Raw genomic sequence first — 27,360 nt, forward strand, 5'->3', positions numbered from 1 at the left:
TTAATGTGCTCATCAAGCAACTCTCAACTAAAGCCCTTAATTGAACAAAAAGTCCTTTACAACTTATCAAAACAATAAAGCATACATATTGACTTGTGGTGGAATTTTCAGGCTTTCCCTAAACATAGCTGAAACTAAAATAAGCAAAATCAGGGAGGGAAAGAATGTGTTTTTCAGCAATATTAGAACTAGAAAAGGGATCCAGTTCCATAAGAAAGAGACAGAAAGGGGGAGGTATGGGTTACAGGCTTATACCCACAATAGATCAAGATGTTCTTTAAGTCACTAAGAAGAAACAAAAAACTTAGACAAAGGGCTGGTAATAGGTAAAAGCACAAGTCTGATAACCTGAGCTTCATCCCTGGGACTCACATGATGGAAGGAGAACTGACTCCCCAAAATTGTCCTCTTACCTCTACACACACACACACACACAAAAAAAAAAACATTTTAGAGACTTAGATAGATTGTTTCAAAGAGAAACTAATAGCCAAAAACTAGAGAAAAGCAATTCACTTCATCAGTAACCAGGAAAGCATCAAACTTATGCATGGTTATGACAGTTGTCACCTTCAAACAACCAGACGCCTCTTGACTGGGAGAGATGCCACCCATGGCAGAGTATACAAACTGAGTCATCACATCAAGGCTAAGATACAGAAGATTGAGAGTCTGTATACAAACTATCGAATTACCCACAGTTCAGTAATAAGCTAAACTATCTTGTTTAGACTCTGAAATAGAGAACACATGAAAAATAACAAGAATGAAATGTCTTCCAAGGTAGGGTAGTGATTACTTTTGGAAGCAGAACACAGTTTCTGCCAGAAAAGCACATAAAGCTGTGGAAATTCCATGATTTGAACTGTGATGAATTCCAGAGGTATCTTGTGGGTAATTTAAATGAAATGAAAAATATTTTTATGCATCTGTATGTATCTTTCCATATTTTTCATTCTCGAGGAAATTTACCAATTCCTTGGATGAACTGTAGGGAGCAGACATCTGTTCAAGAAAAGTAGTCTTACTTAGTCTGGCCCTTGATTGCCTATTATGGCCAATTTTGATCACTCTGTGACTCTTCAGACTGCCAATAAAATTTACCTTGAATCAGGGGCAGAAACAGTGATTAGCTGGCCAGAATTAGCCATAGAGAAGCTAGCAATTTTTGAAAATCATTTAGAGTTTATAATCAATCTCTCCTGACTTGGACTTTCTGTGGTTGAATTTTCTGTAAATCTATCTTATCCTAAATAATTAATAGACTCTCTTCTTTGTATTTTTTCAGGAGTAATTGGTAATCCCCAACAAGACAAAATTTTCTTTACTTCATCAAACATTTTTTCTAAAGTATTTGCATCTGAATCAGCCAGTAATATATCATCAATATAATAATAAATTATAGATTGAGGAAACTGTTTACAAATTAGTTCTAATGGCTGTTATACAAAATATTGAAATAAGGTGGAGCTGTTTAGCATTCTTTGTGGAAGAATTTTACAATGGTACATTTTAACAGGCTAGAATTATTATAAGTAGGTACTGTAAAGACAAATTTTTTTCTATCCTGTTCTTGTAAAGATACTGTGAAAATAAAGCAGTTTTTAAAATCAATCAATATAATAGACCCTCTCTTAGGTAATAAAAAAGGCAAGGGAACTCCAGGCTTTAAAGATCCCATTGACTGAATTGAATCACCACTTAAATCTGATAACATTCTCCATTTTCCAGATTTCTTTTTAATTACAAATATAAGAAAATTTCAAGGATTGGTCAATTTTTCAATATGTCAAACATTTAACTGATCCTGTACCAGCTGTTTTAGTGCCTGTAATTTTTTTGATGTCAGAGGCCATTGCTCCATCCACACAGGTTTGTCAGTTAACCATTTTAAAGGTAGGGCTGTTGGTGTTTTTGAAAGATCAGCAGCTGTTGTACCCTGCTCATGTACAACCTGAACAGTCTGTGGCTGTTCTCCATAATACCTTTTAATATTTCTCTCAGAAGCATTCTTTATGATTTGTTTCTGAGATTGGAGGAATGTTAATCTGTGTTTTCCATTACTGCAACAAATCACGTCCTCATAAATTCATTGATATATTAGCCACATATGATTTTAATTTTCCCGTCCTATACACTCGACCCATCTTTCACTTTGATTTAACTGAGATAAAGATCCAATCCCTAGAAGTTGATCATTTACTTCCTGAAGAGGCCAACTCGATGATAAGATTTTGGTGAAATTATTGTTATATCTGCACCTGTGTCTATGAAACCCTCATTTTCAATGCCATTTATTTTTAGTTCTTTTATGGCAGTTTGCCAAAATACTTGTTTTATGGTCTCTCCTGAGCTTTTTGTTGTCTCTATTGAAGATGTTCTGTCTTTGTTCACATCCAGAGCAGTGTGGTTTTTAACAACAGGTATTAAGTTTTTTAATTGCTCTGTGGATGAGTTTCTCCAATGCTGATAGGGAATGACTGAACCAAATTTGATGAAGGGGCTTTCTGGATGCCCCTCAGGGCATTTCCCAATAGCAAAGGGTTATCTTACCTGTCCCTTGTTGATCTGCATTCATTAGTCCAATGCTGGCCTTTGTTACACTTCCTGTTTGAATTATCTCTAGAAAAAAATTGTTTCTAGGAACATTTTACCTATAATACCTTTTCAAATGACCTTGTTTACCACAATTAAAACATCTGACATTTTGATTTTTCTTGAAATTTTTAGAAATCATTTCTCCTAAGTATCATCATAAGTGTGAGATCCAATATCAACTGTATTTTGGGTTCATTTATCTATGGGTACTGATCTTGCCTTTAAGGGCCTAATAACCCTTTTGCATTGTGAATTAGGATTTTCAAAATCCAAATATTCAATTAATATTTGTCTAACTCCTGAATATGGCATAGAGCCAAGGTATTATCATCAAATGTAAACTGTCTTTGGAAATCAACATACCGTCATCAAGAAGCTGGTTTTGGGAAATTTCAGTACCTCTAGCCCTACTTTGTTGTTCTGTGATCTTAGCTTCCTCTCTCCACCATGTTTTCTACTGTAATTGAGGACCAATATTGCTGTAGCTAAATCTTTCCAGTTTTGAGGACTAATTCTGTTCTGAGTTGCCCATGAATTTAACATCTGCTTCACAGAGAGTGAATGCATAGCATATGAAATGACTGCTTCCTTAAATCTCTTCAAGTCTAACATTGAAACAGAATCCCAGTTAACTTCGGCATTGCATTGGGGGTGCCTATTGTCTGGTGGTTGCTCTTGTGTGGCAACTGGACAAATTAAGGTTGGTTTTCTAATAACCTTAGACCACTCCTCTTCAGTTTCATAATCCAATGGTGCAGTACATTCTGCTCTGTCTGTGTCTGAGTATTTTTCTTACTTTCATGAGTAGGTCTTTTTTTTTGTTTTTTTTTTGTTTTGTTTTGAAGTTATTTTTAGTAAAAGAAAAAAGCAGGCTTTCCAAAGGTGACAAAGTGAACTGAAGGTCAGAAGGAAGCTGGGTGTGGGCTTATCATAAGCTCTTACTCCCGAAGCCTGGAAATGAGATCCAAGCATTCCCAGGAACTGACTGGATGCCAGAGACATTCCTTGTTGGGGTGGGCAGAGCTACCTTTGATCAATGGCATGGTCTACATGGGCTCTCAGGCAACCACCATATGCCCACTGACATGATTAACACTTATTCTGGGGGACATTAAATTAAGGAATGACATAGGAAGCCGAGATGGTGGTTTATTCGGTTGGATTCTGGATCACAATCAGGAAATAGTCTTTATCTGGTGCAACCATAATTTCATTTTTCTTGGAGCAAATTCGAAGGAAGGTTAGGTCATTCTGGGGGTCAATTTCATGCACAGTGCTCTGTGCCTTCAAGATGAAGTTGTGCATGAGGTTGGCATATTGTGTAGTAGTAGGGTTGTCCATGGTGCTCTTGATGGGAATGCCTTCAGTGTTCACCACGATGATTCCCTGCACTCCTTTCTGGCTCTGAAGTCTCTTGAGTGTTTCCTCCACCTCCGCCATCTCGCACCGATCCAGCAGCTCCAAGTTGCCCAGGCTCAGCGAGGTCCCTGCCCTTCTCTCATGAGTAGGTCTTTCTAAGGTTTTTATTTTATCAGTAGTAAGTCTTTCTAAAGTTTGTATATCAACAGTAAGTCCTTCTAAGACTTGTATCTTATCTGTCAAATTTTTAATTTTTTTATTAGTAAGCTTTCTAAAGCTTGTATCTTATCAATAGTAGTCTTTCTAAGACTTGTATTTTATCAGTAAAATTTTCATATTTGGTACAATTATCAAACCACTTTTTAAGGATAAAGTATGAATTACCAGCTGGGCAGTGGTGGCGCATGCCTTTAATCCCAGCACTTGGGAGGCAGAGGCAGGCAGATCTCTGTGAGTTTGAGGCCAGCCTGGTCTACAAGAGCTAGTTCCAGGACAGGCACCAAAAACTACAGAGAAACCCTGTCTCAAAAAAAATCCAAAAAAAATATGAATTACCAAACTGATAATAATTACAATCACCATTATGCCAATCTTAGCTAAGTGGTTCATTCTCTCATTTATTTTTTTCCATTTGTAAGCCACCCATAGTAACACTATACAGAATCATAACTCCCTGCACTGTGATATTCCTGATTCTTAACATGGAAAAGATTTTTCTTTTAATATTATTTAACTCTCTCTTTAAGAACTTCCCAAGTGTCTCACCAAATCTGCTGACTTCTAAGTTTTCCCACAGCAACAGCACCATTGGGGCTCAAGACCCACATTTTCCAAGCACAAGCCTACTTTTCAGAGTCCTGGGAATGGCTCTTGGAGAGGCCCAAACAGTGACTGCGGTAGTGCCAGCTGGCATGACTTCTCCATTTGTGTAGTCATGTCATGCATTGGAGCACCAAATGCAGTTTTTCTGTTGGCTTAGCAGCTGTACTATATATATCTACTGATATTTTAATTATCATCTGCAGTCCCATGACCACTCAATCAATGCCCTATTAGTCACTCGGGCCACTTGTATGGGACCATGGTCTGCATTCTGTCAATTATATTTTAAATAAATGCTGATTGGCCAGTAGCCAGGCAGGAAGTATAGGTGGGACAACCAGACAGGAAGTAGAGGCAGGTCAATGAGAACAGGAGAATTCTGGAAAGGAGGAAGCTGACTCCTCAGCAGTCCTTGCCCAGCCACAGAAGAAATAAGATGTGACTGCCTCACTGAAAAAGGTACTGAGCCATGTGGCTAACATAGACAAGAATAATGGGCTTAATATAAGTTATAAGAGTTAATAAGAAACATGAGCTGACAGGCTAATCAGTTTAGAGTTAATGTAGACCTCTGTGTGATTTCTTTGGGACTTAACAATTGCGGGAACCAGGCAGAACAGAAACTCCTGGCAACAAATGGTGCCCAACGTGGGGCGACTGCATCCACATAAAGCCTGACAGAGCTTGGGAAGTAATTCTAGACAGAAAAGAATAGAGTTAAGCATGTTTTATTGCTAGCAGCATTTTCTCAGGTGGGCTCAGCTTGCTAGAGGCAAGTGCTTTAATTTAAGAGAGGCTTCCTGACTCAGCTTTAGCTGCAAAACCTTGTAACTCTTTAAAGAGGTCCTGCCACAAAACACTTAAATGGTGTTGATGAAAAGCTGACCACATGCTTTCTGTTGGTGGCAGGGACCTTGAAATGCAATAGAGTTGTGGCAATAAACATGGCTCTGGCCAGTACCTCAGCCATGAGGCTGGAATCTCAGAAAGCTAAGGAATGGACTAGATCCAGCCGTCAAAGCCATGGCTTTAATCCTCTCCATACTGCTTAGCAAATTAAAGACTCACATGGTCAGAAAAAGAGGGAGAGATATATACAGTAAAGAGAGATTCAAAGATGAAGAAAACTTCTAAATGGTTTACAGTGTGTTAAAAATACTTGCAAGCTTGGAAGAGTAAAGAAACAGGTTGAAGTCCTTAAAACAAAAAATAAAGAGAGTAGTTGGGTTTGGTGGTACATTCCTTTAATCCCAACACTTGGAAGACAGAGGCAGGCAGACCTCTGTGAATTCAAGGTGTGGTGGTACACACCTTTAATCCCAGCACTTGGGAGGCAAAAATGGGTAGATCTCTGTGAGTTTAAGGACAGCCTGGTCTACAGAGTGAGTTTCAGGACAAAGATACACAGAAAACCCTGTCTCAAAAAGCCAAAAATTAAAGTAAAAACAAAGGAAATGGAGGTTAAAATAAAGCCACATAAAGATGGAAAATACATAGAGAATCTGGATACTGTATGTTATTATGTTCTCTTTGAATTGTTTAAATGCCGAGGAAGAAGCAACAGCTGCTAAAAGATATTTGCTTATAAACACTGCTGAATTAATCAAAGAAAGTTATTTTGAAAATACCTTGACTTCAAAATTTAAGTCAAAAGATATATTACTTTGGAAAAGAGGTTTTGTTTTTGTTTCCACAGGAAATGAGAGGCTGTGGATTCATTCTGAGTTAAGAAAAATCAGGTTTGATCAAGGAAGACCACCTGAGAAATCTCCAGTAGGAACAGATGGCCCAGATGTCAGAGTTCTACATCCAAAACAGATTCAAGATGCTGCCTGGGATGATCAAGCCTCACAGGATACTCCAGTCAGGACTTGATCATAATTCTAAATTTTCTTTAGGTCCCCATAAGATTATCAGTGCCCCCAACCAGAAGGAAGTAGCCTGGAATACTATGCCCACATTCCCAAAAAATGGACTATGGATGTTCTTGGGTTTTTTTGTTTGTTTGTTTGTTTTTGTTTTAAAGAGGGGAAGTGGCGTGGGACCATGGTCTGTACTCTGTCAATTATATTTAAAATAAACACTGGCAGGAAGTATAGGTGGGACAACCAGACAGGAAGCAGAGGTGGGTCAATAAGAACAGGAGAATTCTGGGAAGAAGGAAGCCCATTCCTCTGCAGTCCTTGCCCAACCACAGAAAAAGCAAGATGTGACTGCCTCGCTGAAAAAAGTACTGAGCCATGTGGCTAACACAGATAAGAATAATGGGCTATATAAGTTATAAGAGTTAATAAGAAGCCTGAGCTGATAGGCCAATCAGTTTAGAGTTAATGTAGACCTCTGTGTGATTTCTTTGGGACTTAACAATTGCGGGAACTGGGCAGGACAGAAACCCCCTACAACAGGCCACAGCCTTGCAGAGCTTCTGGTTCCAAGGCCTAGTTTATGAAGGTTTAAGATAAGTCTCTCTCATTCTATTTACCAACAAAGACTTGGAAGTCAGATGGTGGGGTTAAAACCCGCTAGATCAGAGAAACTGAGAAATGGCCAGCTGACCTTCATTTTTGTCTATAGATATCACAAAAGACATGTCTCCCCTCATCTCAGAACCAAAAGTAAGCTTAAACTCTAGCCCCCACCCTTTTGTTTCTGTGCATCTTCTCTATTCAAAATGCTAGCTTCTCTATGTCTGATTCTAGTCAGCTAGTTTCTGGCTCTGCCCCCTGATTCAAGGTAAACTTTATTGTTAGTCTTGGGAGTGTCAGAGTGTAATCAAAATATCCTACAACAATGGCACTCTGAACTCCCCCCAAGACACACACACACACACATTAGGTGCGATGCTTGCCCTCCCTACATGAGTCTATGTCTTAGTCACTCTTCTATTGCTGTGAAAAGCATGATCAAGCAAATCTTACAAAAGAAAGCATTTAATTTTATTTTTCAAGACAGGTTTTCTCTGTGTATCCCTGGCTGTCCTGGAACCACTATGTAGACTGGGCTGGCCTTGAACTCAGAGATTTGCCTGCCTCTGCCTCCCAAGTGCTAGGATTAAAGGCTGAACAACTATTGCCTAGCTGAGAGTTCTAGTCTTGATCCACAAGCCAAGTTGAGAGACACTGGGCTGGGCATGGGCTTTTAAAATCTCAAAGCCCAGTGACACACTTCCCTCAACAAGGCCATAACTTGTAATACTTCTAATCCATTAAAATAGTTCCACTACCTGATGACTAAGCATTTAATTATATGAACCTATTGGGGCAATTTTTATTCAAACCACCATATTCCCCTTCATGGTTCCCAAAGGTTTGTAGCCATATCATAATTCAAAAATCCTTCCAGTACACCTTCAAAATTCCCCATAGTCCTTTATAATCTCAACACTGTTTAAAAGTCCAAAATTCAAAGTCTCTGAGATTCATGGAAATTTCTTAAATGTAACCCTCTATAAAATAAAAATAGAAAAGTAGATCACATACTTCCAATATACAATGGCACAGAATATACATTAGCATTCCAAAAGAGAGGAAAATGAGCACAGTAAGGAAACACTAGACCAGAGGACTGAAAGCCAGTAGCACAAACTACAAATTCTGCATTTCCATGTCTGATGTCAAAGAGCTCTTCAGATATCCAACTTCTCTTAGTTTTGTTGATTATGACATACTTCTGTCTCTTAGGCAGGTTCTACACCCAGTCCACAACTCAGTTTAGCTGGTATTCTGGTGTAGGAAGTCCTTCTATCTATGTGTTGCTTTTATTGGTTAATGAATAAAGAAACTGTTTCTGCCAGTGACTTAGCAAAATAGAGCTAGGTGGGGAAAGCTACACTAAATGCTGGGAAAAAGAAGGCAGAGCCAGTGAGATGCCATGGAGCCACCAGAGGAGAAAGACGCAAGCTGTCAGCTGGAACCTTGCCGGTAGGTCACAAACCTCATGATAAAATATAATAGAAATAGGTTAATTTGATATGTAAGAGCTTACTAGAAATATGCTAGAGTCATTGGCCAACCAGTGTTTTAAATAATATAGTTTCTGTGTGATTATTTCAGGTCTGAGCTGCCACGTGGCTGGGAAATGAACTAGCAGCCTCTTACAACAGATTGGTGCCCAGGATAATGGGCATTGAAGAGGCTATTTATGGAGTTGGTTAACCATGTGGGCCAAGAAACTGCTCTTGCCTGAACTGCTTGATGATGTTTTGCTATATGAACTGGACATGCAGGACCCACAGAAAAATGACCGCTGAAGTTGCCTAAAGAAGGTGAGACAGTTCTTCTGGGTTCCTGCTTCATGAAAGAGTCTGCCAGACATTCTGCAGTACATGGAAGAAAGTGACTGACAAACTGCCAATATAGGCGGAACTGTCTTTAAAATTTCCTGCTTCATGGAAATGTCTGCTGGAATCTATGGGCCTGTAGACTGAAGAGGGATATGCCAATGATACAGAAGAATTTTGGGTGACTGTCCAGGCAATGAGATGTCTCTGTCAATTCTAGAGTTTTGGAAGTTGCTTACAATGCATTTTCTGTTTACTTAGGTAATATATCCTTCTGGAGTCTTTGATGGAGTCGAAGAATAGATAGTTATAGTTTTCCTTAGTTATGATAAAAGATAAAATAGATATAAATGTTGTAACTGTAATTCTTGTTTGATACCTGTTTTGTTATATGTAATTTTACTATGTTAAAGTTAAAACCTTCCTTTTTATTTAAACAGAAAAGGGAAGTGATGTGGGATTCCCCTCTGTATGCGGTTGATACCATTGGTTAGTAAAGAAATCTATCTTGGCCTGTGATGGGGTAGAGTAGAGCTAGGCAGGGAAAACTAAACTGAATTCCGGAAGAGAAAGAAGGTGGAGTCAGCAGATGCCATGTAGCCGCTGTAGGGAGCAGATGCATCGGAACTTTGCCTGGAAAGCCACAGCCACATATCTATACACAGATTAACAAAAATGGGTTAATTTAAGATGAGTTAACCAGAAATCTGCTTAAGCTATTGACCAAACCATCTTGCAAATAATATAGTTTCTATGTGGTTATTTCAGGGCTGAGCAGCCAGGAACAAACAGTCTCCTACAACAGTATCCCATGACTCTGGAATTTCCAGCATCTTATGGTCTCTAACACAATTCAGGCTTCACCTTCACAGGTTCAATAAATGGCCTCAATGAAGGTACTCCCCTAAAACACATCTGGCCTCAGTGGCTTTTCTTAGCTATACAGGGAGATTCCACAACCTCTTCTTGTATCCTTGACTCTAAAGCCAGAAATGCATGGCTGTGGCTGAAGCTGCCAAGTTCTGCTGCTTGCTGGGACTGGAACTTGCCCCCTTGCTCAATTGCATTTGCATCAGCTTTCTTGTGGGGGTCAAATTATGCAGGCCCGTATTCCACATTGTCTGGCGGTCAGAGAATCTGAGCCACTTACAAGGCACAATTTACACTTTCCACACAAGAGGTAGTTGCCTAGCTCTTTGATAGCAAAACAACCTGACACCATCCTAACAACTGGTGCCAGGATATGCTGTTGTTCTGCTCCTTCTATTGTAAATGATGAGGTCACCTGGGGAAGTGGTGTCTTTCAATCTACATGATAAAATAGGCATAGGCAAGGACGTGATCTAAGTCACCCTCCCCACCTAGGAGACAATGCTAATGAAGTTTGTGTTACCTGCCCCCCATCAATTTACCTTGATATAAAAGCTGTTTGGAAAATAAACGCAGGTGATTTCAGGACTTCAGATTTCAGGCTGTGAGTGATCTCTGAAACTCCCCTCCCAATACTGCCGTGTGAATTGTGTCTTCGTTTATTCCCACACCTCCACTCTAGTACAAGAAATGATTTATGTCTGGGCTGGTCCCTGACACTTCCTGGTGTTGATGGTTTCCTTCACAGCTTAAGCTGTTCTTTAATTCCTTTTTATAAATTGGAAACTGAGCTGTATGGGGTTTTGCCCTGAGGTCACTCCTCCCTTTATTTCATTTAATTTCAGGTTTTTCTTTAAGCTCCTTAACTCCTTGAGCACAAGAATTGGCTCCAACATCACGTTTTTTGATGTTCTTTTTCTCCTCACACTGTACAGTTTATATTTCTCTTTGCCCATCTTGCTCCTTTTCATTATAAATCTGTATAAGAGTGATTACTAGCCAGGTGGTGGTGACACATGCCTTTAATCCCAGCACTGGGGAGGCAGAGTCAGGCAGATCTCTGCCAGTTCAAGGCCAGCCTGGTCTACAGAGTGAGTTCCAGGATATCCAGGTCTGTTACACATAGGCTACAAGCCTATGGGAGCCAGGGAATGTAATATAGATAATAACCACATGATATAGTGTCAATATTAGGCTGTCTTGAAATCTCTACTGCCAATGCCAATAATCCAAAACTCTTCAATTTAGCCTTATGCAGATTTTTTAGGACAAGAGCAAAAAGAAGCCACATTCTTTGTTATTCTTTCGGTCCCTGCCCTGGCCACGCCCACTCCTTTTAACCCCTGACCTCGCCCGCCAACTCTCTCTCCCTGTGTTCTCTCCCAGTGTACACACGGGGCTCTGCCTCTCTCCTCCTCTCTCTCCCTTCTTCTCTTTCTTCTTTCTCCTCTCTCTCTCTCTCTTCCTCTCTCTCTTTCCCTTTCTTTCTTTCTCTCCTTGTTAATAAATTCTTATATGGCTATTTCCTGTGTTTATATGTCTGTTACTGCTGCCACCGCCAGCGCAGAGTGGGCCTCCTGCGCCGCTTTTTCTCATGGCGGGCTCCGCCAGCCCGCCCAAGGGATATTTTTTAAGAATAAGATTCTTGGGGCTGGAGAGATGGCTCAGTGGTTAAGAGCATTGCCTGCTCTTCCAAAGGTCATGAGTTCAATTCCCGGCAACCACATGGTGGCTCACAACCATCTGTAATGAGGTCTGCTGACCTCTTCTGGTCTGCAGACATACAGACAGAATATTGTATACTGTATACATAATAAATAAATAAATATTTAAAAAAAAAGATTCTTTACCAAAATATCCCAAGAATGATCTCTGTTAAGTTGGGAGCATAGCCCCTAGTCTGGGAGTTGCTAGTTGGGAGTTGCTTTGCTCTGGACTCCAAATCCCAGCATGCCAAACCACTCCCACAGGGTATTTAAGTGGGCTCCCAGAGGAGGAACACGTGGTTCCCAGTTTGCATGGGCTCCCTGCTGCCCTGTCTCCCCGCCATGTGCTTGGTCACCTGAGAGTGTCTTACTTAATAAAACTATAGGCATTTTGATGTGGTTTGATTCGACCTAATTGGATTTCTTGTGCTAGCGGAACTGCTCTTTTTCTTATCAATCTCTAGGCCACTTGCTAATATTCTTCCCCTCTGAAACCTGGAGCTCAGCTGTTACAATTTGCACGGCTCTCCCCACTGCTGTATCCCACGCTCCTATTAGAGTGGCCCATTAAACCCTGCTGAAAGCACTCAACCACTTTTCTAGTCCAAAATCTTCCATATTCTTCCAAACAAACAGCATGGCCAGGCCTGTCACATAATACCCCAGTCCTTGGCACCAACTTCTTAGACACTGTTCTATTGCTGTGAAGAGACACCATGACCAATGCAAACCTTATATAAGAAAGCATTTAATTGGGTGCTTGCTTACAATTTCAGAGGTTAGACTATTACTATCATGGTAAAGAGTATGGTAGCACGCAGGCAGACATGGTGCTGGAGAAGTAGCTAACAGTTCTACATTCTGATCCATAGGCCAAGAGAGACACTGGGCTTGGCATGAGATTTTGAAACCTCAAAGCCCACTCCCAGAGACATACTTCCTCTAACAAGACCATACTTCCTAAACCTTCTAATTTTTTCCAATAGTGCCACTTCCTGGTAACTAAGCTTCAAATATGTAAGCCTATTGGAATCATTCTTATTTAAACCACTACAGTGCAATAGATGTCAATGGCTTGTAAACCCTTCAACACATGGTCTTCCCCTCTAGGAGTCCAGGAGAAGGATGAACAGTATCCACAATACTCTAGGGCCAAATAGGGTAGGGAAGAAAATGAGAATCTAATAGGAGCAATGACAATTACAGATTTTGAAATAATAGCTTACCCCAAGGAGTGCTGAAGTCCTCTCCATTTCTTCTTTGTCAACTGGAATCTTATGGTTTTCCATCACTGTGAGTCAAAATCAAAAGCAGATCATATTTTCATTGCATTAATCAATCCTTTTCATCAGACTACTCTCTGATGACCTAATGATAGCAATGCTCATTGACTCAGGCCCCACTCTAAGTCAACCGCTGTTCTGTGAGGAAACAGAAGCATAGAAAGAACTGGCTTGCTGGAGATACAGTCTAGTGACAGAGTGCTTGCCCAGCACAAGCCAGGTTCTGGGTTCAGTCACAAGGTAGGAAGGATGTTGGACTGCACTGGTTCCAGCCTGGCCCTTTGCATACTCTAGATAGAAAATGACTCCTGGCCCTATAGCAAGACCTGGTCAGAGGCAAAGATGGGCAAATCCCTGGAGGGTGCCTAAAGGAAGTATCTCTTAAAGGAGAAAGAAGCACAGAGCTGGAGGACTAGCCTGAAATTGAGATAACATAGGTGGGTAAGTGTCAGTGAGACCCTCTTCTGGCTAGACAGAACAGGAGGGGTCTCCATGGCTGGATGCCAGGCCTTCAAGTCCTTCCAGACCATCTTGTTGCAGAACAGAAAATAACATGATAGCAGCCTCTTTGGATGAAACACAGTGCCCATTCCATTAAAGGATAGAGAAGAGTCATTCTTAAACAATGTAAAGATTCTCCAGAAAGATGACTATACTTTGTTTTTATGGTAACTCACCTGCCAAAATTGGTATCAAAGGAAGCTCCAAAGTACAAAATAGTTGCCATAAGCCATAAGCCTGTTTCATGGAAGAGATAATATCAATATGGCTTCAAATTATTATCTGCATTTTGTTGAAAAGCCACTTGACTTTGTTATGTTAGGATTAGAGTGACCCATGTCTAAAGTGGCTCCTCCTACTATCTCCATTCTTTTTTAATTTATTTATTTTCACTTCATGTGCATTAGCATTTTACCTGGCTATAGGTCTGTGTGAGTGCTGGATTCCATGGAATTGAAGTTATGGACAGTTGTGAACTACCATATGGGTACTGGAATTGAGCCACAAGTCCTCTGGAAGAGCTGCCAAGTGCTCTTAACTGCTGAGTCACCTCTCCAGACCCTCCACTCTTTTTTAAATAAAACTTTTATTTCTAGTACAGAGAATATTTTATTACTCTCTAAATATCTGCTAGAGATATTCTAAAATTTCACAAGATCTTTATTTTCTTACGTTGAGGAGTATTTGCATGATTTTAGTCTTCCATTTTAACTACAGAAAGGCTCACTGAATTCCAATCATTTTACCTAGTCTTCATCAATCTTGCATTGACTCTAAAGACTAGTCAGAAATGTTGGAATCGTTATATTAGGCCACCTGTTTTAAGAGTATGAAATCCGTCTACAGCAAAGCACTGGGTTGAGTTTCCGGAGACCAATCCAAGAGAGGGAGGAACAATAATATCAGCAAAGGGGTCAAGACCGTGGTGATGATACTCATAGAAACAGCTGACCTGAACTAATGGGAGCTCACTGACTCTGGACTGATAGCGGGGGAACCTGCACAGGACCAAACTAGGACAGCTGTGAGACTTGGGCAGTCTGTGGCAGTGGAACCAGGATTTTGCCCTAGTGCTTGAACTGGTGTCTTGGAGCACACTCTCTTTGAAGAGATACCTTGCTCAGCCTAGATATAGGAGGGAGGGCCTTGGTCCTGTCTCGAAGTGATGTGTCAGACTTTGTTGACTCCCCCATGGAAAGCCTTACCCTTTCTGATAAGAAGACTGGGGGGGGGCAGGAGGAGGGAAGGGAGGGAGAAAGGGGCTAGCTATGTAAAATGAGAAACAATTATATTAAAAAATTCTTAAATCAAAAAAGCATGAAATCCTTCCTCTTTTATTCATATCACCTTCCATGTTATTTATTTATAGGTCCTTATGTATACACATGGTGTCGTGTAGCTCAATCTGGACCCAAACTCTCTATGTAGATGAGGTTGCCACTGAACTTCTTCCTGCCTCCACTTCAACTGGGCTTACAGGCCATGTCTACCACACCTGACTTTTCATGATGCTTACTGGAGTTTTTCTTATGTTCACTCTTTTCTGCTGTCATCTTAGAGTGCTGGCCTCACCTTCTAGTTCCCTTCCACTTCTCTGTCTGTCCCTGCACCCTAAGGTAGGCTCTCCAGGACATATCACTTGGGCTCCTCCTCAACCCTTAAGACAGTTCCTTGTTTGGGCATATGCCTTATGGCACAGGAAGAGATAAATAGCTTTCATTAGAGCCCAGGAATGGAAGAGTCTCCAGCTATAGCTGTCCTTGGAAGCATCTCATCTTGCCCATCTCCTTCACCTCTGCCTCAGGACATAGTCTCTTTTCCTTCAGGTCTCAGTTGTTCCTCATTGACTACAGCTTCCCAATAAAAACCTAAGTGAAATGGTCTGTCTTGTTGCTAACAAAAATAAACCTTGGGCATCCAAAATACTCTAGTTAATTGTGACGCTTTGAAACAATTGTTTTCAATATACAGAACACATTTTAAAACCGTAGGAATTACCATTTTAGTCTTTCCTTTTCTGAATGAGGCACAGACTAATTTGGCATTAGGAAATCATCTCATGTCATATTGAAAACGTAAGTGTGAGTGTGGGTACAATTGAAAATACAGGTCTTATATAGCCAGAAATTACAGTATAAAAAAATGCCTTACCTTCAGCTTGGAACAGAGATCCATCGTGAGGTCGTAGAGTATCCTCAGGTTCACACACACATTCTGATTCTTTAAAAATGAATACACTAAAATTCAGATGAACATGGCAGCAATTCTCATCATAGTCTGGAAACTGGTGTCACCTACACAAGTGTTTCTGGTGACATGGTAGGCTGCTCCTGACAAGGTCCCTAACAGAAAAGTACCTCTGTTGTGCAAGTTAAGGTGTCCACAGGGAGATACTTTCCCAGCCCAGAATTTTCTTTCTTCATTATAAAGATAGAAAAATAGAGCTCCCAATGCCTGTTGTAATGATTATATGATTGCCAGAGCCAGAACAAGAGTTCTCAGATCCCACAGCCTCTCTTCTCTGCTCTGTCACACAGCACCACTTCATGGGTGATACATTCCACACTAACCTATTCATAAATACCCTAGGACAGGTATAAATAGAAAAGCCCTGAGACATCACAAACATTTTCAAAGGACAGAGAGGGGAGATGGGATAAAAAACAGACCCTCAACAAACAATCTGTGTCCTTCCTAACAGGGATCTTCCACGACATTCTACTCAATATCCAACTCTACCAAAGAGCCCCAAACTCTTTATCTCTGCTAAATCCTCACATTAGAAGAAACTCAAAGTACGTGACTACTGGTTAGATATATGCTAGCATGCTTCTTAAGTCATTTCCTGATCTTGGTTCTCCTATCAACAACTCAGGAGTTATGAGGCAGAGGACCACATCTATGCCGCAACCTACAACAATCCCACCCGCAACCTACAACAATCCCACATGGTTTCCTGCAGCTTTCTCAACTCCAAAGTGATCGATCATATTTTTTTTTTTGTTTTTTGAGACAGGGTTTCTCTATAGCATTGGAGCCTATCCTGGAACTCACTCTAGACCAGGCTGAACTTGAACTCACAGAGATCTGCCTGTCTCTGTCTCCTGAGTGCTGGGATTAAAAGTGTGTGCCACTCCTACTCAGTTTATAAACTTCCTTTTGAACCAAGCTCGACAGGCCTGTTCCTTGGTATAACACAGTCACCTTTCTCCTTTCCAAACTGCCCTGTTGTCCCCTCTAAGGATCTAATTTTCTAGGAGGTCTTGCCGTCCCCATGCCATTCTTCTATCTGAGGTCCTTTCCATTCTGAGCAACTCAAATCACCTCTTCAGAGCAGTACAGAAGCAGATCCCATAGACTACAGGCCCAGTTTCTATCTCTAACTCTCATGCACTACAAGGCTCTGCACAGATACATCTTGCCAACAACAATGATTGGGATTGTACTTGAAACTGCCTCTTACCCTCACGAGGGAAGACAAAGAAAGGGGCCTCAGGAACAGAGAACAGAAGATCTGGAGCTGGCTCAACAGCCACCCTAAGTATCTGGTCAGCATTAGAAGACTATACACTCTACAGCTGATTTCAGTCCCATGCAGCTATCTTAATCATGTGGGAATCATGTGGGAATGGTAAGAAGAAACTAGACTTAAAGTCATAAATTCAAACTGAACCACGGTATCAACTGTACTTCGGGCAAGATTGAGTGCACATCTAGTATACTCATCTGTGAACCAGGGCTGATAATACTGAAGTGGACAATTTCTTGCAGTCATATTTCACCTTCTGTTTAGGGAATCTTTGCCTGGTGGAGTAGGATTCTAATCACTAGTGAGGGAAAAGGGTCCCTTTACAAGTGCTAAAACTACATTACCACTGTTCCCAGACTGCCAAGGCCAAAGACTCCCATTCTTACAAGAGTTGTATCTTCTCTGACTCTGCAATCTATTTCATGACCTTTTAAATTCAAGGATACAGTGTTTCTGTTTCTGGTATTTACAGTTATCCCCGTGGGACACAGACCCTTGCTCTACACATGATAGTTAGGAGGATGAAGGGTAGGGTGTGCAGGCTCTAACATCTGTGCCTCTGGCCATCTGAATGCTCACCTGCAGTGTTCCACCATGGTTCTGGCTGTAATCACACTGCTCCCTTACACCTCTCCTTCAGGAAAGGTAGCTCCTGGAGACCAGGGGCCTTGGGAAAATTCACCTCATCCTTTCTATGTTGACTGAGATGGCTGTCACAGAAGTCAGCCAATAAGAACTTGTCACCAGAGCTACAGATTTACAAAAGGACAGTTCTCTGCTCACAGAGGTGCTACTGACCCTGGAGAATCTATAGAATTACACTGCAAGTGAACCTTCCCGGATATCTTCACACTTTATTCACTGACCTCTACCAGAAACACCTCAGCCAAAAAAATATTTGGATGGGACAAATGAGATGAAATGGGGGCTAGCAATAGTCTTGTTACTATTAGATTATTTATGAAGTAAACAGTCAGGGTTTCACTAAGGTAGATAGAACCTCATCTTAAACATCTTACCACAATATTTCTTGAGGTATCACCAAATGTGCTGCTTGGTTTAACTATGATGGACTTTCCTAGGTATTTTGCAACTAAGTCTTCAAATGAAAGTGCAGTGTCACTAGGATCTATGAGCCATGCAGCAACTCTGGGATCTAGTCCTACAAAACCTGCAACTGCAGAGGAAAAGGTCATTTAGTATTCCCTCAAACCACAAACAATTATTGCTTTCCCATATTTACACTAAGCAGAATGTTTTCCAAATAAGAAACACAAATGACTGAGAAACACTTATAGAAATGTTTAACATCCTTAGCCATTACAGAAATGCAAATTAAAACTCCTTTGAAATTTCATTTTATCCAAGTCAGAATGTCCAATATCAATAAAGCAAATGAGAGCTTATGCTGGAAAGGGTCCTGGCAAAGGAGAACACTTAATCATTGCTGTGGGCGCACAAATTGTACAGCCACAGTGGAAATAAGCAGGAAGTTTCCTCAGGAAGCTGGGAAGAGATCTACCTCAAGATCCAGTTATGCCACTCCTGGGCATACACCCAAAGGACTCTACATTTTACTACAGAGATACTTGCTCAATCATGTTCACTGCTGGTCTATTCATAATAGCCAGAAATTGGAAATAACCCAGATGTCCATCAACTGATAGATGGATAATGAAAGTGTGTTATATTTACACAATGGAATATTATTCAGCTGTTAAGAAAAAAAGATTTTTTTTTCTACAAGTAAACGGATGGAACTAAAGAAAAAAATCCTGAGTGAGGTAACCCAGACCCAAAATAGATAACTATTACATGTTTCTCATATATGTGAATATTCAACTTTAAAGCCTTTGATATGTGTTCTAAATTTAAAGAACCACAGAGGTTAAGTACCTAGTAAGGGACCAGGGGGATGGAGAGGATCTTCCAAGAAAGGGAAAATAGAATATAGTATTATGGGGAGTCAGAGAGGAAGCTAGAGCAGAAGGATTAAATGGGAAGGAGGATGGGAGATAAGGGTAAAGGAGGAAATATGAGAGGGACAACTAACAATAAATGCCTCTGAAAAGCCACAGAGAAATCTACCTCCATAGAAGCTTTCTCTCTCTCTCTCTCTCTCTCTCTCTCTCTCTCTCTCTCTCTCTCTAATTGGAATCATCATATAATGAGGGAGACAATGTTCCAACTAGATTTCTTTTTCTTTTTTTTAAGACGGGGTTTCTCTGTGTAACAGCTCTGGCTGTCCTGGAATTCACTTTGTAGGCCAGGCTGGCCTCACACTCACAGAGCTCTGTCTTGCTTCTGCCTCCCATATGCTAGGATTAAAGATGTGCACTACTACTGTCCAATAACCTGCCCATAAACTGTTCTGGTACAATAGTGGCACAAAAGTTATGAGAGTAACCAACCACTTTTTATTGGATTTAAGGTCCATCCCATGAGATGGAACCCAACCTGACACTGATAAAGTGCCAACTGCTGGAAACTGGATAGGCCATGGGACTAGTGAGAGACCTGTTATTCTGCTAAAGGAATGTGGCAATAAAATGACTCCTAATAGCATATTGATATATCCATAGATCACTCTCTCACTAAACACTACTCAGAGAAGCATCTTCATGCAACAGATGGAAATTATCAGAGAGAGCCACAATTGGACAATGTGCAGAGAATGAGAGACTTTGGGGCACTCAATCCTAAATGGAACATCTTCATCAAGCCCCTCTCCTCAAGGGTTCAGGGATCTATCTATGTATAAGAGGAATCAGAAAGACGGGCAGAACCAAAGGTGAGGAAAAATACCAAGGAAACTGTGTTACAGATACAACTGGACTTACACACACATGAATTCATAGGTTGTGGCAGTATGCACAGGGCTTGCACAGATTCAATCCAGACAGTATCCTAGCACTGAGAAGGGGAAGTGGACACAGGGTCCCATCCTAACCAAGAAGCTGTCTGCAGCTGATACCTGCTGGCAAAGAGTGAATCAATTTTCTACAACAGATTGTCACTGGGTAGATCCATCACATTCTAGGGCAAGCTTTATGGGCAAGAGTAATGAGCTAATAAAAACAAAGTCCATGTGTTTTGTGAACTTTTTTGTTTCATTTTGTTTTGCAGTTTTTTTATCTTATATGTTTTGTTATGATTTTCATTATGTGTTTTTGTGGAAGGTTTGTTTTTGAAAGAGAGAGAGAGAGAGAGAACATAAACTGAGTAAGTAAGGCAGTGGGGGAAGATCTTGAGGGGAAATATAATCAAAATATATTATATGAAAAAAATCAAATAAAAATAAATAGCCCCCAAAAGGTTAATTTTCCAATGACTAATACTTTTTGCTAGCCTATCAAATTACAGAACTAAGTACCCCATAACTATTATTTCTCAATAATTTTTTTAAAAAAATGTATTAAGTTAGGATGAAAGATTTATGCCCTTTAATTAATAGAAAAAAACAGTCACACTTAAATATATTACAAAATGTGTTAATATCACATATGCCCTAAATAATTGTTTGATTATTATTATAAAGTCTTGATTTAAATGATTTTTCCAGTCATTTTCAAATTTCTGAGCTAGTGACCTGTCAGGTCTAACTTACCATGGAAAAATATAAGACTTTGTGACTAAGAGGGAAAAAAAATTTTCTTGTTTCTTTTCATATGTATCTGAATGTGTGGTCTGTGTGTGCCTGTTCATGTGTGTGTGTGTGTGTGTGTGTGCGCACATGTGAGTATGTGAGTGCAGGTGCATATATGTAGAAGTCTCTGTGTGTGTGTGTGTGTGTGTGTGTGCACATGTGAGTATGTGAGTGCAGGTGCAGGTGCATATATGTAGAAGTCTGTGGCTGATGCCAGGAGTCTTCCTCAGGCATTCTCCATCTTATTTATTTATTTATTTATTTATTTATTTATTTATTGTGTTTTCAAGACAGGATTTCTCTATGTAGTTCTGGAGCCTGTTCTGGAACTCACTTTGTAGAGCAGGCTGGCCAAACTGACAGAGATCCATCTGTCTCTGCCTCCCTAGTGCTGGGATTAAAGGCATGCCTGCACCGCCACCACCTGGCTCCATCTTATTTGTTGAGGCAAGGTCTCTCAGTTGAACCCATAGTTTCTCAGTATGACTCTCTAGCTGCCCAGCTTGTTCCAGAGGTCCTGTCTCTACCTTCTGAGTATACTGGAATGGTAGACATACCATAACACCCACTCAACATTTACATGGGCACTAGGGACCCAAACCTCAGTGTTCACACTCACACAGTAAGCACTTTATCTGCTGAGCTGTAGTAATAAGAGCGTCGGGGCTGCATTCCCAGCACCCCGGCCACCTGCTCGGCTAGCTTATGCCCCAAAATAATTACACAGACACTGTATTCTTTTAAGCACTGCTTGGCCCTTTAGCTCTAGCACTTACAGGCTAATTCTCACATCCCGATCAACCCATCTCTAATAATCTGTGAGAACCGGTCTTACCGGGAAGATTCTAGCCTAGTCCATCCTGGGTTGGAGCTTCATGCCGTGTGTCTGCCCGGGAGCGGGGCATGGCATGGCATCTCTCTGAGGCGTCTGCTCCCTAGAGGAGAGCTGTCGAGACTGACCTCACTTCCTCCTCCTCCCAGAGTCCTGTTCTGCCTACTCCACCCACCTAAGGGATGGCCTATCAAAATGGGCCAAGGCAGTTCCTTTATTAGCCAATGACCTTCCTCCATCATTTCCCCTTTTTCTGTTTAAACAAAAAAAAAAGCTTTAACTTTAACATAGCAAAATTACATATAACAAAACAGTTATCAAGTAAAAGTTACAATAATCTTTATCATAACTAAGGAAAACTATAACTATAACTAACTATTCTCAACTCCATCAAAGACTCCAGAAAGATACAATACTACCTAAGCAAACAAGAAAAAAGCAACTTTTAAAACTCTAGAAATGACAGAGACATCTTGCTGCCTGGACAGTCATCCAAAGTTCCTCTGTACCGTTGGGGCATCCATCTTCAGCCTTCAGGCCCATGGTATCCAGCAGACATTTCCATAAAGCAGGAAAATTCAAAGTCAGTTCAGTCACTATCTGTTGTGACCTGCAGAATGTCTCGCAGACTCTTTCATGAATCAGGAACCCCGAAAGATCATCTCACCTTAGGTAAGTTCAGTAGTCCTCTCTCTGTGGGTTCTCTGTGTCCAGTGTATGCAATAGTCCAGGCAAGAGCAGTTTCTTGCCCAAATGGCTATCAAACTCCATAAGGTGCCTCTTCGATGCCCATCTTCCTCTTGAAGTACATTGGTGCTGCCAGGAGCAGAGTGTCTCATTGTCATGAAAAGTCCTCAGTTATTAAAACATTAAATGTCCTATTCTGTAATCTTTGAAAGACATGAAGAATGTCTATCTAAAATATATCTCTATATATCTAGAAAATCTAACTAACATGACTACAAGCTTTCTTAATTATACATTACATTTTAATAATGAAGTACACAATCACAATACCTTAATCAATATCAGAAATACATATACATATAACAAAATTGACCTTAAATCTCTATCAATAAAGCAAAATCTATATTAATGCAAATTATTCATATCTATATCATATCCCCCTTTAAATGTAAAAGAACATTTATAAACATTTTTTGGGAATATGGGCGCAGTTATTTCTCTCCAAACTGCTTCCTGCTGAATGGGGGCATCGTTAATTAGGTCTTTCATGGTATAACCTGTGTGCTAGTTTCATCTCAGTTGGCAGTTGAGCGAAGCAATTATTTGAAGGCGAGCACAGGAACCATTCAGGAGGATGTGGTCCATCATACCAAATCGGAATAGAAGAAATGAACAGCGTCTCATCCTCTGTGAAAACAAAATAAGAAACTCCTTCCCAAAGTATCATATCCTTAGATCCAAATTCAAAATATCTATGTTGGATTAGTTCAGCAGCATTTATAAATAAATATCTTTTAGCAGCTGTTGCTCCTTCCTCAGCATTCAAACAATTCAAAGAGAGCATAATAGCATACAATATCAAGATTCTCTGTGTATTTTCCATCTTTGTGCAGCTTTGTTTTAACCTCTATTTTGTTTATTTTTACTTTTAACTCTTTGCTTTTTGAGACAGGTTCTCTGTATCTTTGACCTGAAGTAACTCTGTAAACCAGGCTGTCTTTGAACTCTCAGAGATCCGCCTGTCTCTGCCTCCCAGGCATTCGGGATTAAAGGTGTATGCTACCACACACAACTCTCTTCCTTTTTTTGTTTTTTACTTTAAGAACTTCAACTTTTAGCTTGCACATATTTTTAACACACTTTAAACCATTCAGAAATTTTCTCTGTCTTTGAATCTCTCTTTACTGTATATCTCTCTTTTTCTGACCACATGAATCTTTAATTTACCAAGCAATATCAGTAGGATTAAAGGCGTGGCTTTGCCGGCTGGATCCAGCCCATTCCTTAGCTTTCCAGCCTCATGGATGAGGTACTGGCTGTAGCCAGCAAGCGAGCTTCAGCAGCCTGTGCTTGCAAACCGCACAAACCGCCTGCATAAAAGAGTCAGAGTTTGTCCTGACAGGACAGCCCAGAAAGCCGGCATTTTTAAACGGCGCAGTTTTTTTTTTCTGCTACGGCTGAAAACCGAAAAGCATGCGTTCAGCTTTTCGTCAACACCGTTTAAGTGTTTCGTGGCAGGACCTCTTAATGAGCTGCAGGCTTTGCAGCTAAAGCTGAGTCAGGAAGCTTCTCTTAGAAGAAAGCGCTTGCTTGCCTCTAACAAGCAGAGCAGACCTGAGAACACAGCGAGTCTAGTTGCCATCAAACAAATCGCAGCACTTTACTCCAAATGCTCTATTCAAAAGCTCTGTCTCCCGCAGGAGCCAGACAGAGATCGCAATGGTGGCACAGCCCCAGGAAGTCGCGCTTTAAAATGACACAGCGTTTTTTCTGCTACTGTTGCTGAATCAGGAAATCTCTCTACAGCACGCCACCAACAAACAGCAAAAATCTGTGTTAAACTCTCTTTCCCTTATTTTTAAGCCTTCTCAGGTTTTTTAAATGGGTTTAGTCCATCACGTTAGGGCGCCAACTGTAGTAATAAGAGCATCGGGGCTGCATTCCCAGCACCCCGGCCACCTGCTCGACTAGCTTATGCCCCAAAATAATTACACAGACACTGTATTCTTTTAAGCACTGCTTGGCCCTTTAGCTCTAGCACTTACAGGCTAATTCTCACATCCCGATCAACCCATCTCTAATAATCTGTGAGAACCGGTCTTACCGGGAAGATTCTAGCCTAGTCCATCCTGGGTTGGAGCTTCATGCCGTGTGTCTGCCCGGGAGCGGGGCATGGCGTCTCTCTGAGGCGTCTGCTCCCTAGAGGAGAGCTGTCTAGACTGACCTCACTTCCTCTTCCTCCCAGAGTCCTGTTCTGCCTACTCCACCCACCTAAGGGATGGCCTATCAAAATGGGCCAAGGCAGTTCCTTTATTAGCCAATGACCTTCCTCCATCACTGAGCCATCTCTCTAGCCCTCTTCAAGAATATCCATCCACCTTGTGGGAAGTTGGCTCAATACACCCAGGTCCTGCATGGCTAGTTGATATGGTAATCACATCAAAGAACTGGAATCCAAGCAGCTGGGAAAGGATAGGGAGTTCAAGCTCATTTGGAACATGAATCTCTCAGTAAAGTCAGAAACTTCGTCCCATGTCCATTTTTCTTTCCCCTCAACTGTCCTCTTCTGACATGGGATTTTCAGACATTATAGGTGATAGGTCTTCTTTTCTACTTTCTCCTCTCCTACCTCCCAGACCACTCATAATGCTTCATCATGGTCAAAAAATCATGCCTCCTTAGTCAAGGAATAAGGGTAGTAGTTAGCTGAACCCACACAGTATCCTGTCACTGTATCAAAGTAAGCAGGTAGTGTAGGCCAGGCAGAATGGTATTTCCCGACATAAGATAGTCCTATGAGACAACTAAAAACAAAAGGTACTGATCTTTAAATAAACTATAATCTTGGATCACATCACACTAAATGTCAGATTGCCTGGCATTCTTAAGTTATTATACTAGTCTGAGAGATTTATATTTACCACAGCACTCAGTATCAAGACTTCTCCAGATTATGGCCAAGACAACTGATGTAGAACGTATTTGGAACTTTCATTTTGGATGCTTGTACCCTCAGGACAGCAATGTTTGACTTCACATGACACTGTCGGGTAACACTGACTGATCTCTGATGTTCCAAAGGTAAGAGTTCTACAGAAAAATCTTTTGAAAAGACCTTGGGAAATTGGACAGTACCTAATGTTCTGGATGCTAATCCCTATAAACTTTTGTAACTGACAAACAGAAGTCAGACAGGACAAATCCCTATTTTTAGCTTTTTAGGTCTGTCCATAGTGCTCTCCATAGTGACCATACAGATTTACCTTTTCTTCTCTCCAGCATTTATTTCAACCTAATAGGTATGTTTTGTTCTAACACACATATCTTCAATGGTTTATAATATTGACCTTTCTTGACTTGAAGGACTTTGAGCTGCTATATACTTACCCTGAGCACTTCCTGCCCTGCACTACAGTCATTACTGTAGTAATGTACATATATAAGTCTATCTTATTTAAATATACTAATAATTAAATAAGCAATAAGACTAACCTACATGTTCACAATGACCATTGTTTAAAATATTTTTTTTTATCAAACTTTGCTTGATATAATTACTCTGTGGAACAAGTCATTATCTTGAAGACATAAGTAAAGAGAAATAGCCAAATTTCCATCTAGGTGTTTCCTCTCAAGTTCACTTAAGCAGAGGACGAAGGGATCCTCTCTACAGAACTAGTCTAGTTAATGAATGAGGAAAATGGACTTGGATGACAGTTCAGTGGCCAAAGTGCTTGCCTTTCAGCCCTGAGAACCAGAGCTCAAATTCTCAGACCCATGTAAATGTCAGATATGTGTGGTAGCATGCCTCTAATTCCAGCTTCAGAAGGCAAGAGATGGGGTTCCCAGAGTAAGCTGGATAGTAAGACTGTCACATCTGCCAGCTCTGGGTCTGACTGAGACCTTAGTGGATAAGGTAAAAGACCAATTAAAGATAATTCCCAGCATCAACTTCAGGTTTCCACATGCAGTACACACATGTATGCCTCTATACATTCAAACATACACACATGAAAATGGAAAAAGGAAAAAAATGGATTTTGGATCTTGCCAGGTTGCAGTTAAGGAACCTAGACAATGACAATCAACAACTTCTACCATCACAAACAAACAAACAAAAGTGTCACAGGACAAGTGTGGGAGCTGGAATACTGTCAGGATAGCTAGTAATGCAGAAAGATTACTGCTCACACTGGGGAAGGTGATGCAATTGCCTCGAACTTAGGATGCTCATACAATTGAAATATTAGCGCTTAACCTTGTGTTATTTGAGATTTGTTACAAAATTCTAAGGAGCTGGCGGTTTGAAAATGAAGAAAAAAAATCAGTCAGATGTCAAATCTTGATCAGACTATGGTGAGTAATTTTGTGTGTGTTAGAAATTTATTACAGTAATTTTTCTCAACACTTCATTATGAATATTTCAAAACTCAGATAACTTGGAAAACATTTTACAGCCAAAACTCAAGTTTTTTTCCCCTACTCTCTGTCTCTTTGGTTTTGTTTTTTGTTTTTTGTTTTTGTTTTTGTTTTGAGACAGAGTTTCTTTGTAGCCCTGGCTGTCCTGGAACTTGCTCTGTAGACCAAGCTGGCCTTGAACTCAGAGACCTGCTGGCCTCTGTTTACTAAGTACCTAAATTAAAGGTACTCCCTACTCTCTTAAAGACAATAAACACCCCGCCTTGTTTGATGCTTTCTGTGTTGAAGTTTAATTTTTGCATCTATAGATACTGGAGGTAGTAACAAAGCCCATTGTGACTGTGCTTGATGGATCATCCTTTCCTACTTAGGTCACCAAAGGAATATAAACCACACAGGAGGGGATGTGCCCTTTTCTGCTTTTGGCAGGTGAAGAAACAGTGTCTGTGAGGCCAGGAGCCCTGTAGCATGAGGGCCTGGCGACCTTTCTAAATCTTCGGGATAATGAGAATGGTGGCTTACCATGCTTCCAACTATCATCTTCACCAAGGAGCTGCAGTACTGTTCTCACAAAGTCCTTGGCATTAAAACAAACAATGGGGCATTTACATCTAAGTGTCCAAAACAGCATGTTCCTAGACAAGGAAAAATTCATCAATTTAGACAATAATTCAAATCTTGGGAAAATACTATGATATTAAATAACTAACTATCCTTATACAACACACACATACACACACACACACACACACACACACATACATATACACCTCATTAGCTAAAGAATCCTGCGAAGTGGGCGTTACTCAGGGCTTATCTCTGAGCAAAG

At 40.6% G+C, this 27,360-nt stretch overlaps 2 protein-coding genes across 2 annotated transcripts in view; both read right to left on the reverse strand.

Annotated features, from left to right (window-relative positions):
* Positions 1–27,360, reverse strand: part of LOC121459515 (DNA polymerase nu-like) — a 149,765-nt gene that overhangs the window by 90,319 nt on the left and 32,086 nt on the right. Inside the window, exons 6-10 of the mRNA XM_041669393.1 lie at positions 27,054–27,166; positions 17,967–18,124; positions 15,570–15,638; positions 13,595–13,655; positions 12,861–12,925 (exon numbers count right to left, since the gene is read on the reverse strand). Coding sequence (XP_041525327.1) covers positions 12,861–12,925; positions 13,595–13,655; positions 15,570–15,638; positions 17,967–18,124; positions 27,054–27,166 — 466 coding nt within the window. The remainder of the gene's footprint in view (positions 1–12,860; positions 12,926–13,594; positions 13,656–15,569; positions 15,639–17,966; positions 18,125–27,053; positions 27,167–27,360) is intronic.
* On the reverse strand, positions 3,471–4,038 carry LOC121459518 (dynein light chain roadblock-type 1-like). Its single transcript, XM_041669397.1, has one exon. The coding sequence runs from the start codon at positions 4,036–4,038 to the stop codon at positions 3,748–3,750; it is 291 nt and encodes a 96-aa protein (XP_041525331.1). The 3' UTR covers positions 3,471–3,747.

The sequence above is a fragment of the Microtus oregoni genome, unplaced genomic scaffold (genome assembly GCF_018167655.1).
Source record: "Microtus oregoni isolate MIOR12 unplaced genomic scaffold, Mior012 000019F_ref0000042, whole genome shotgun sequence".
Classification (NCBI taxonomy): Eukaryota; Metazoa; Chordata; class Mammalia; order Rodentia; family Cricetidae; genus Microtus; species Microtus oregoni.

Coding starts and splice junctions, on each gene's coding strand:
- LOC121459518 (XM_041669397.1), bottom strand. CDS start 4,038: ATGGCGGAGGTGGAGGAAACACTCAAGAGACTTCAGAGCCAGAAAGGA.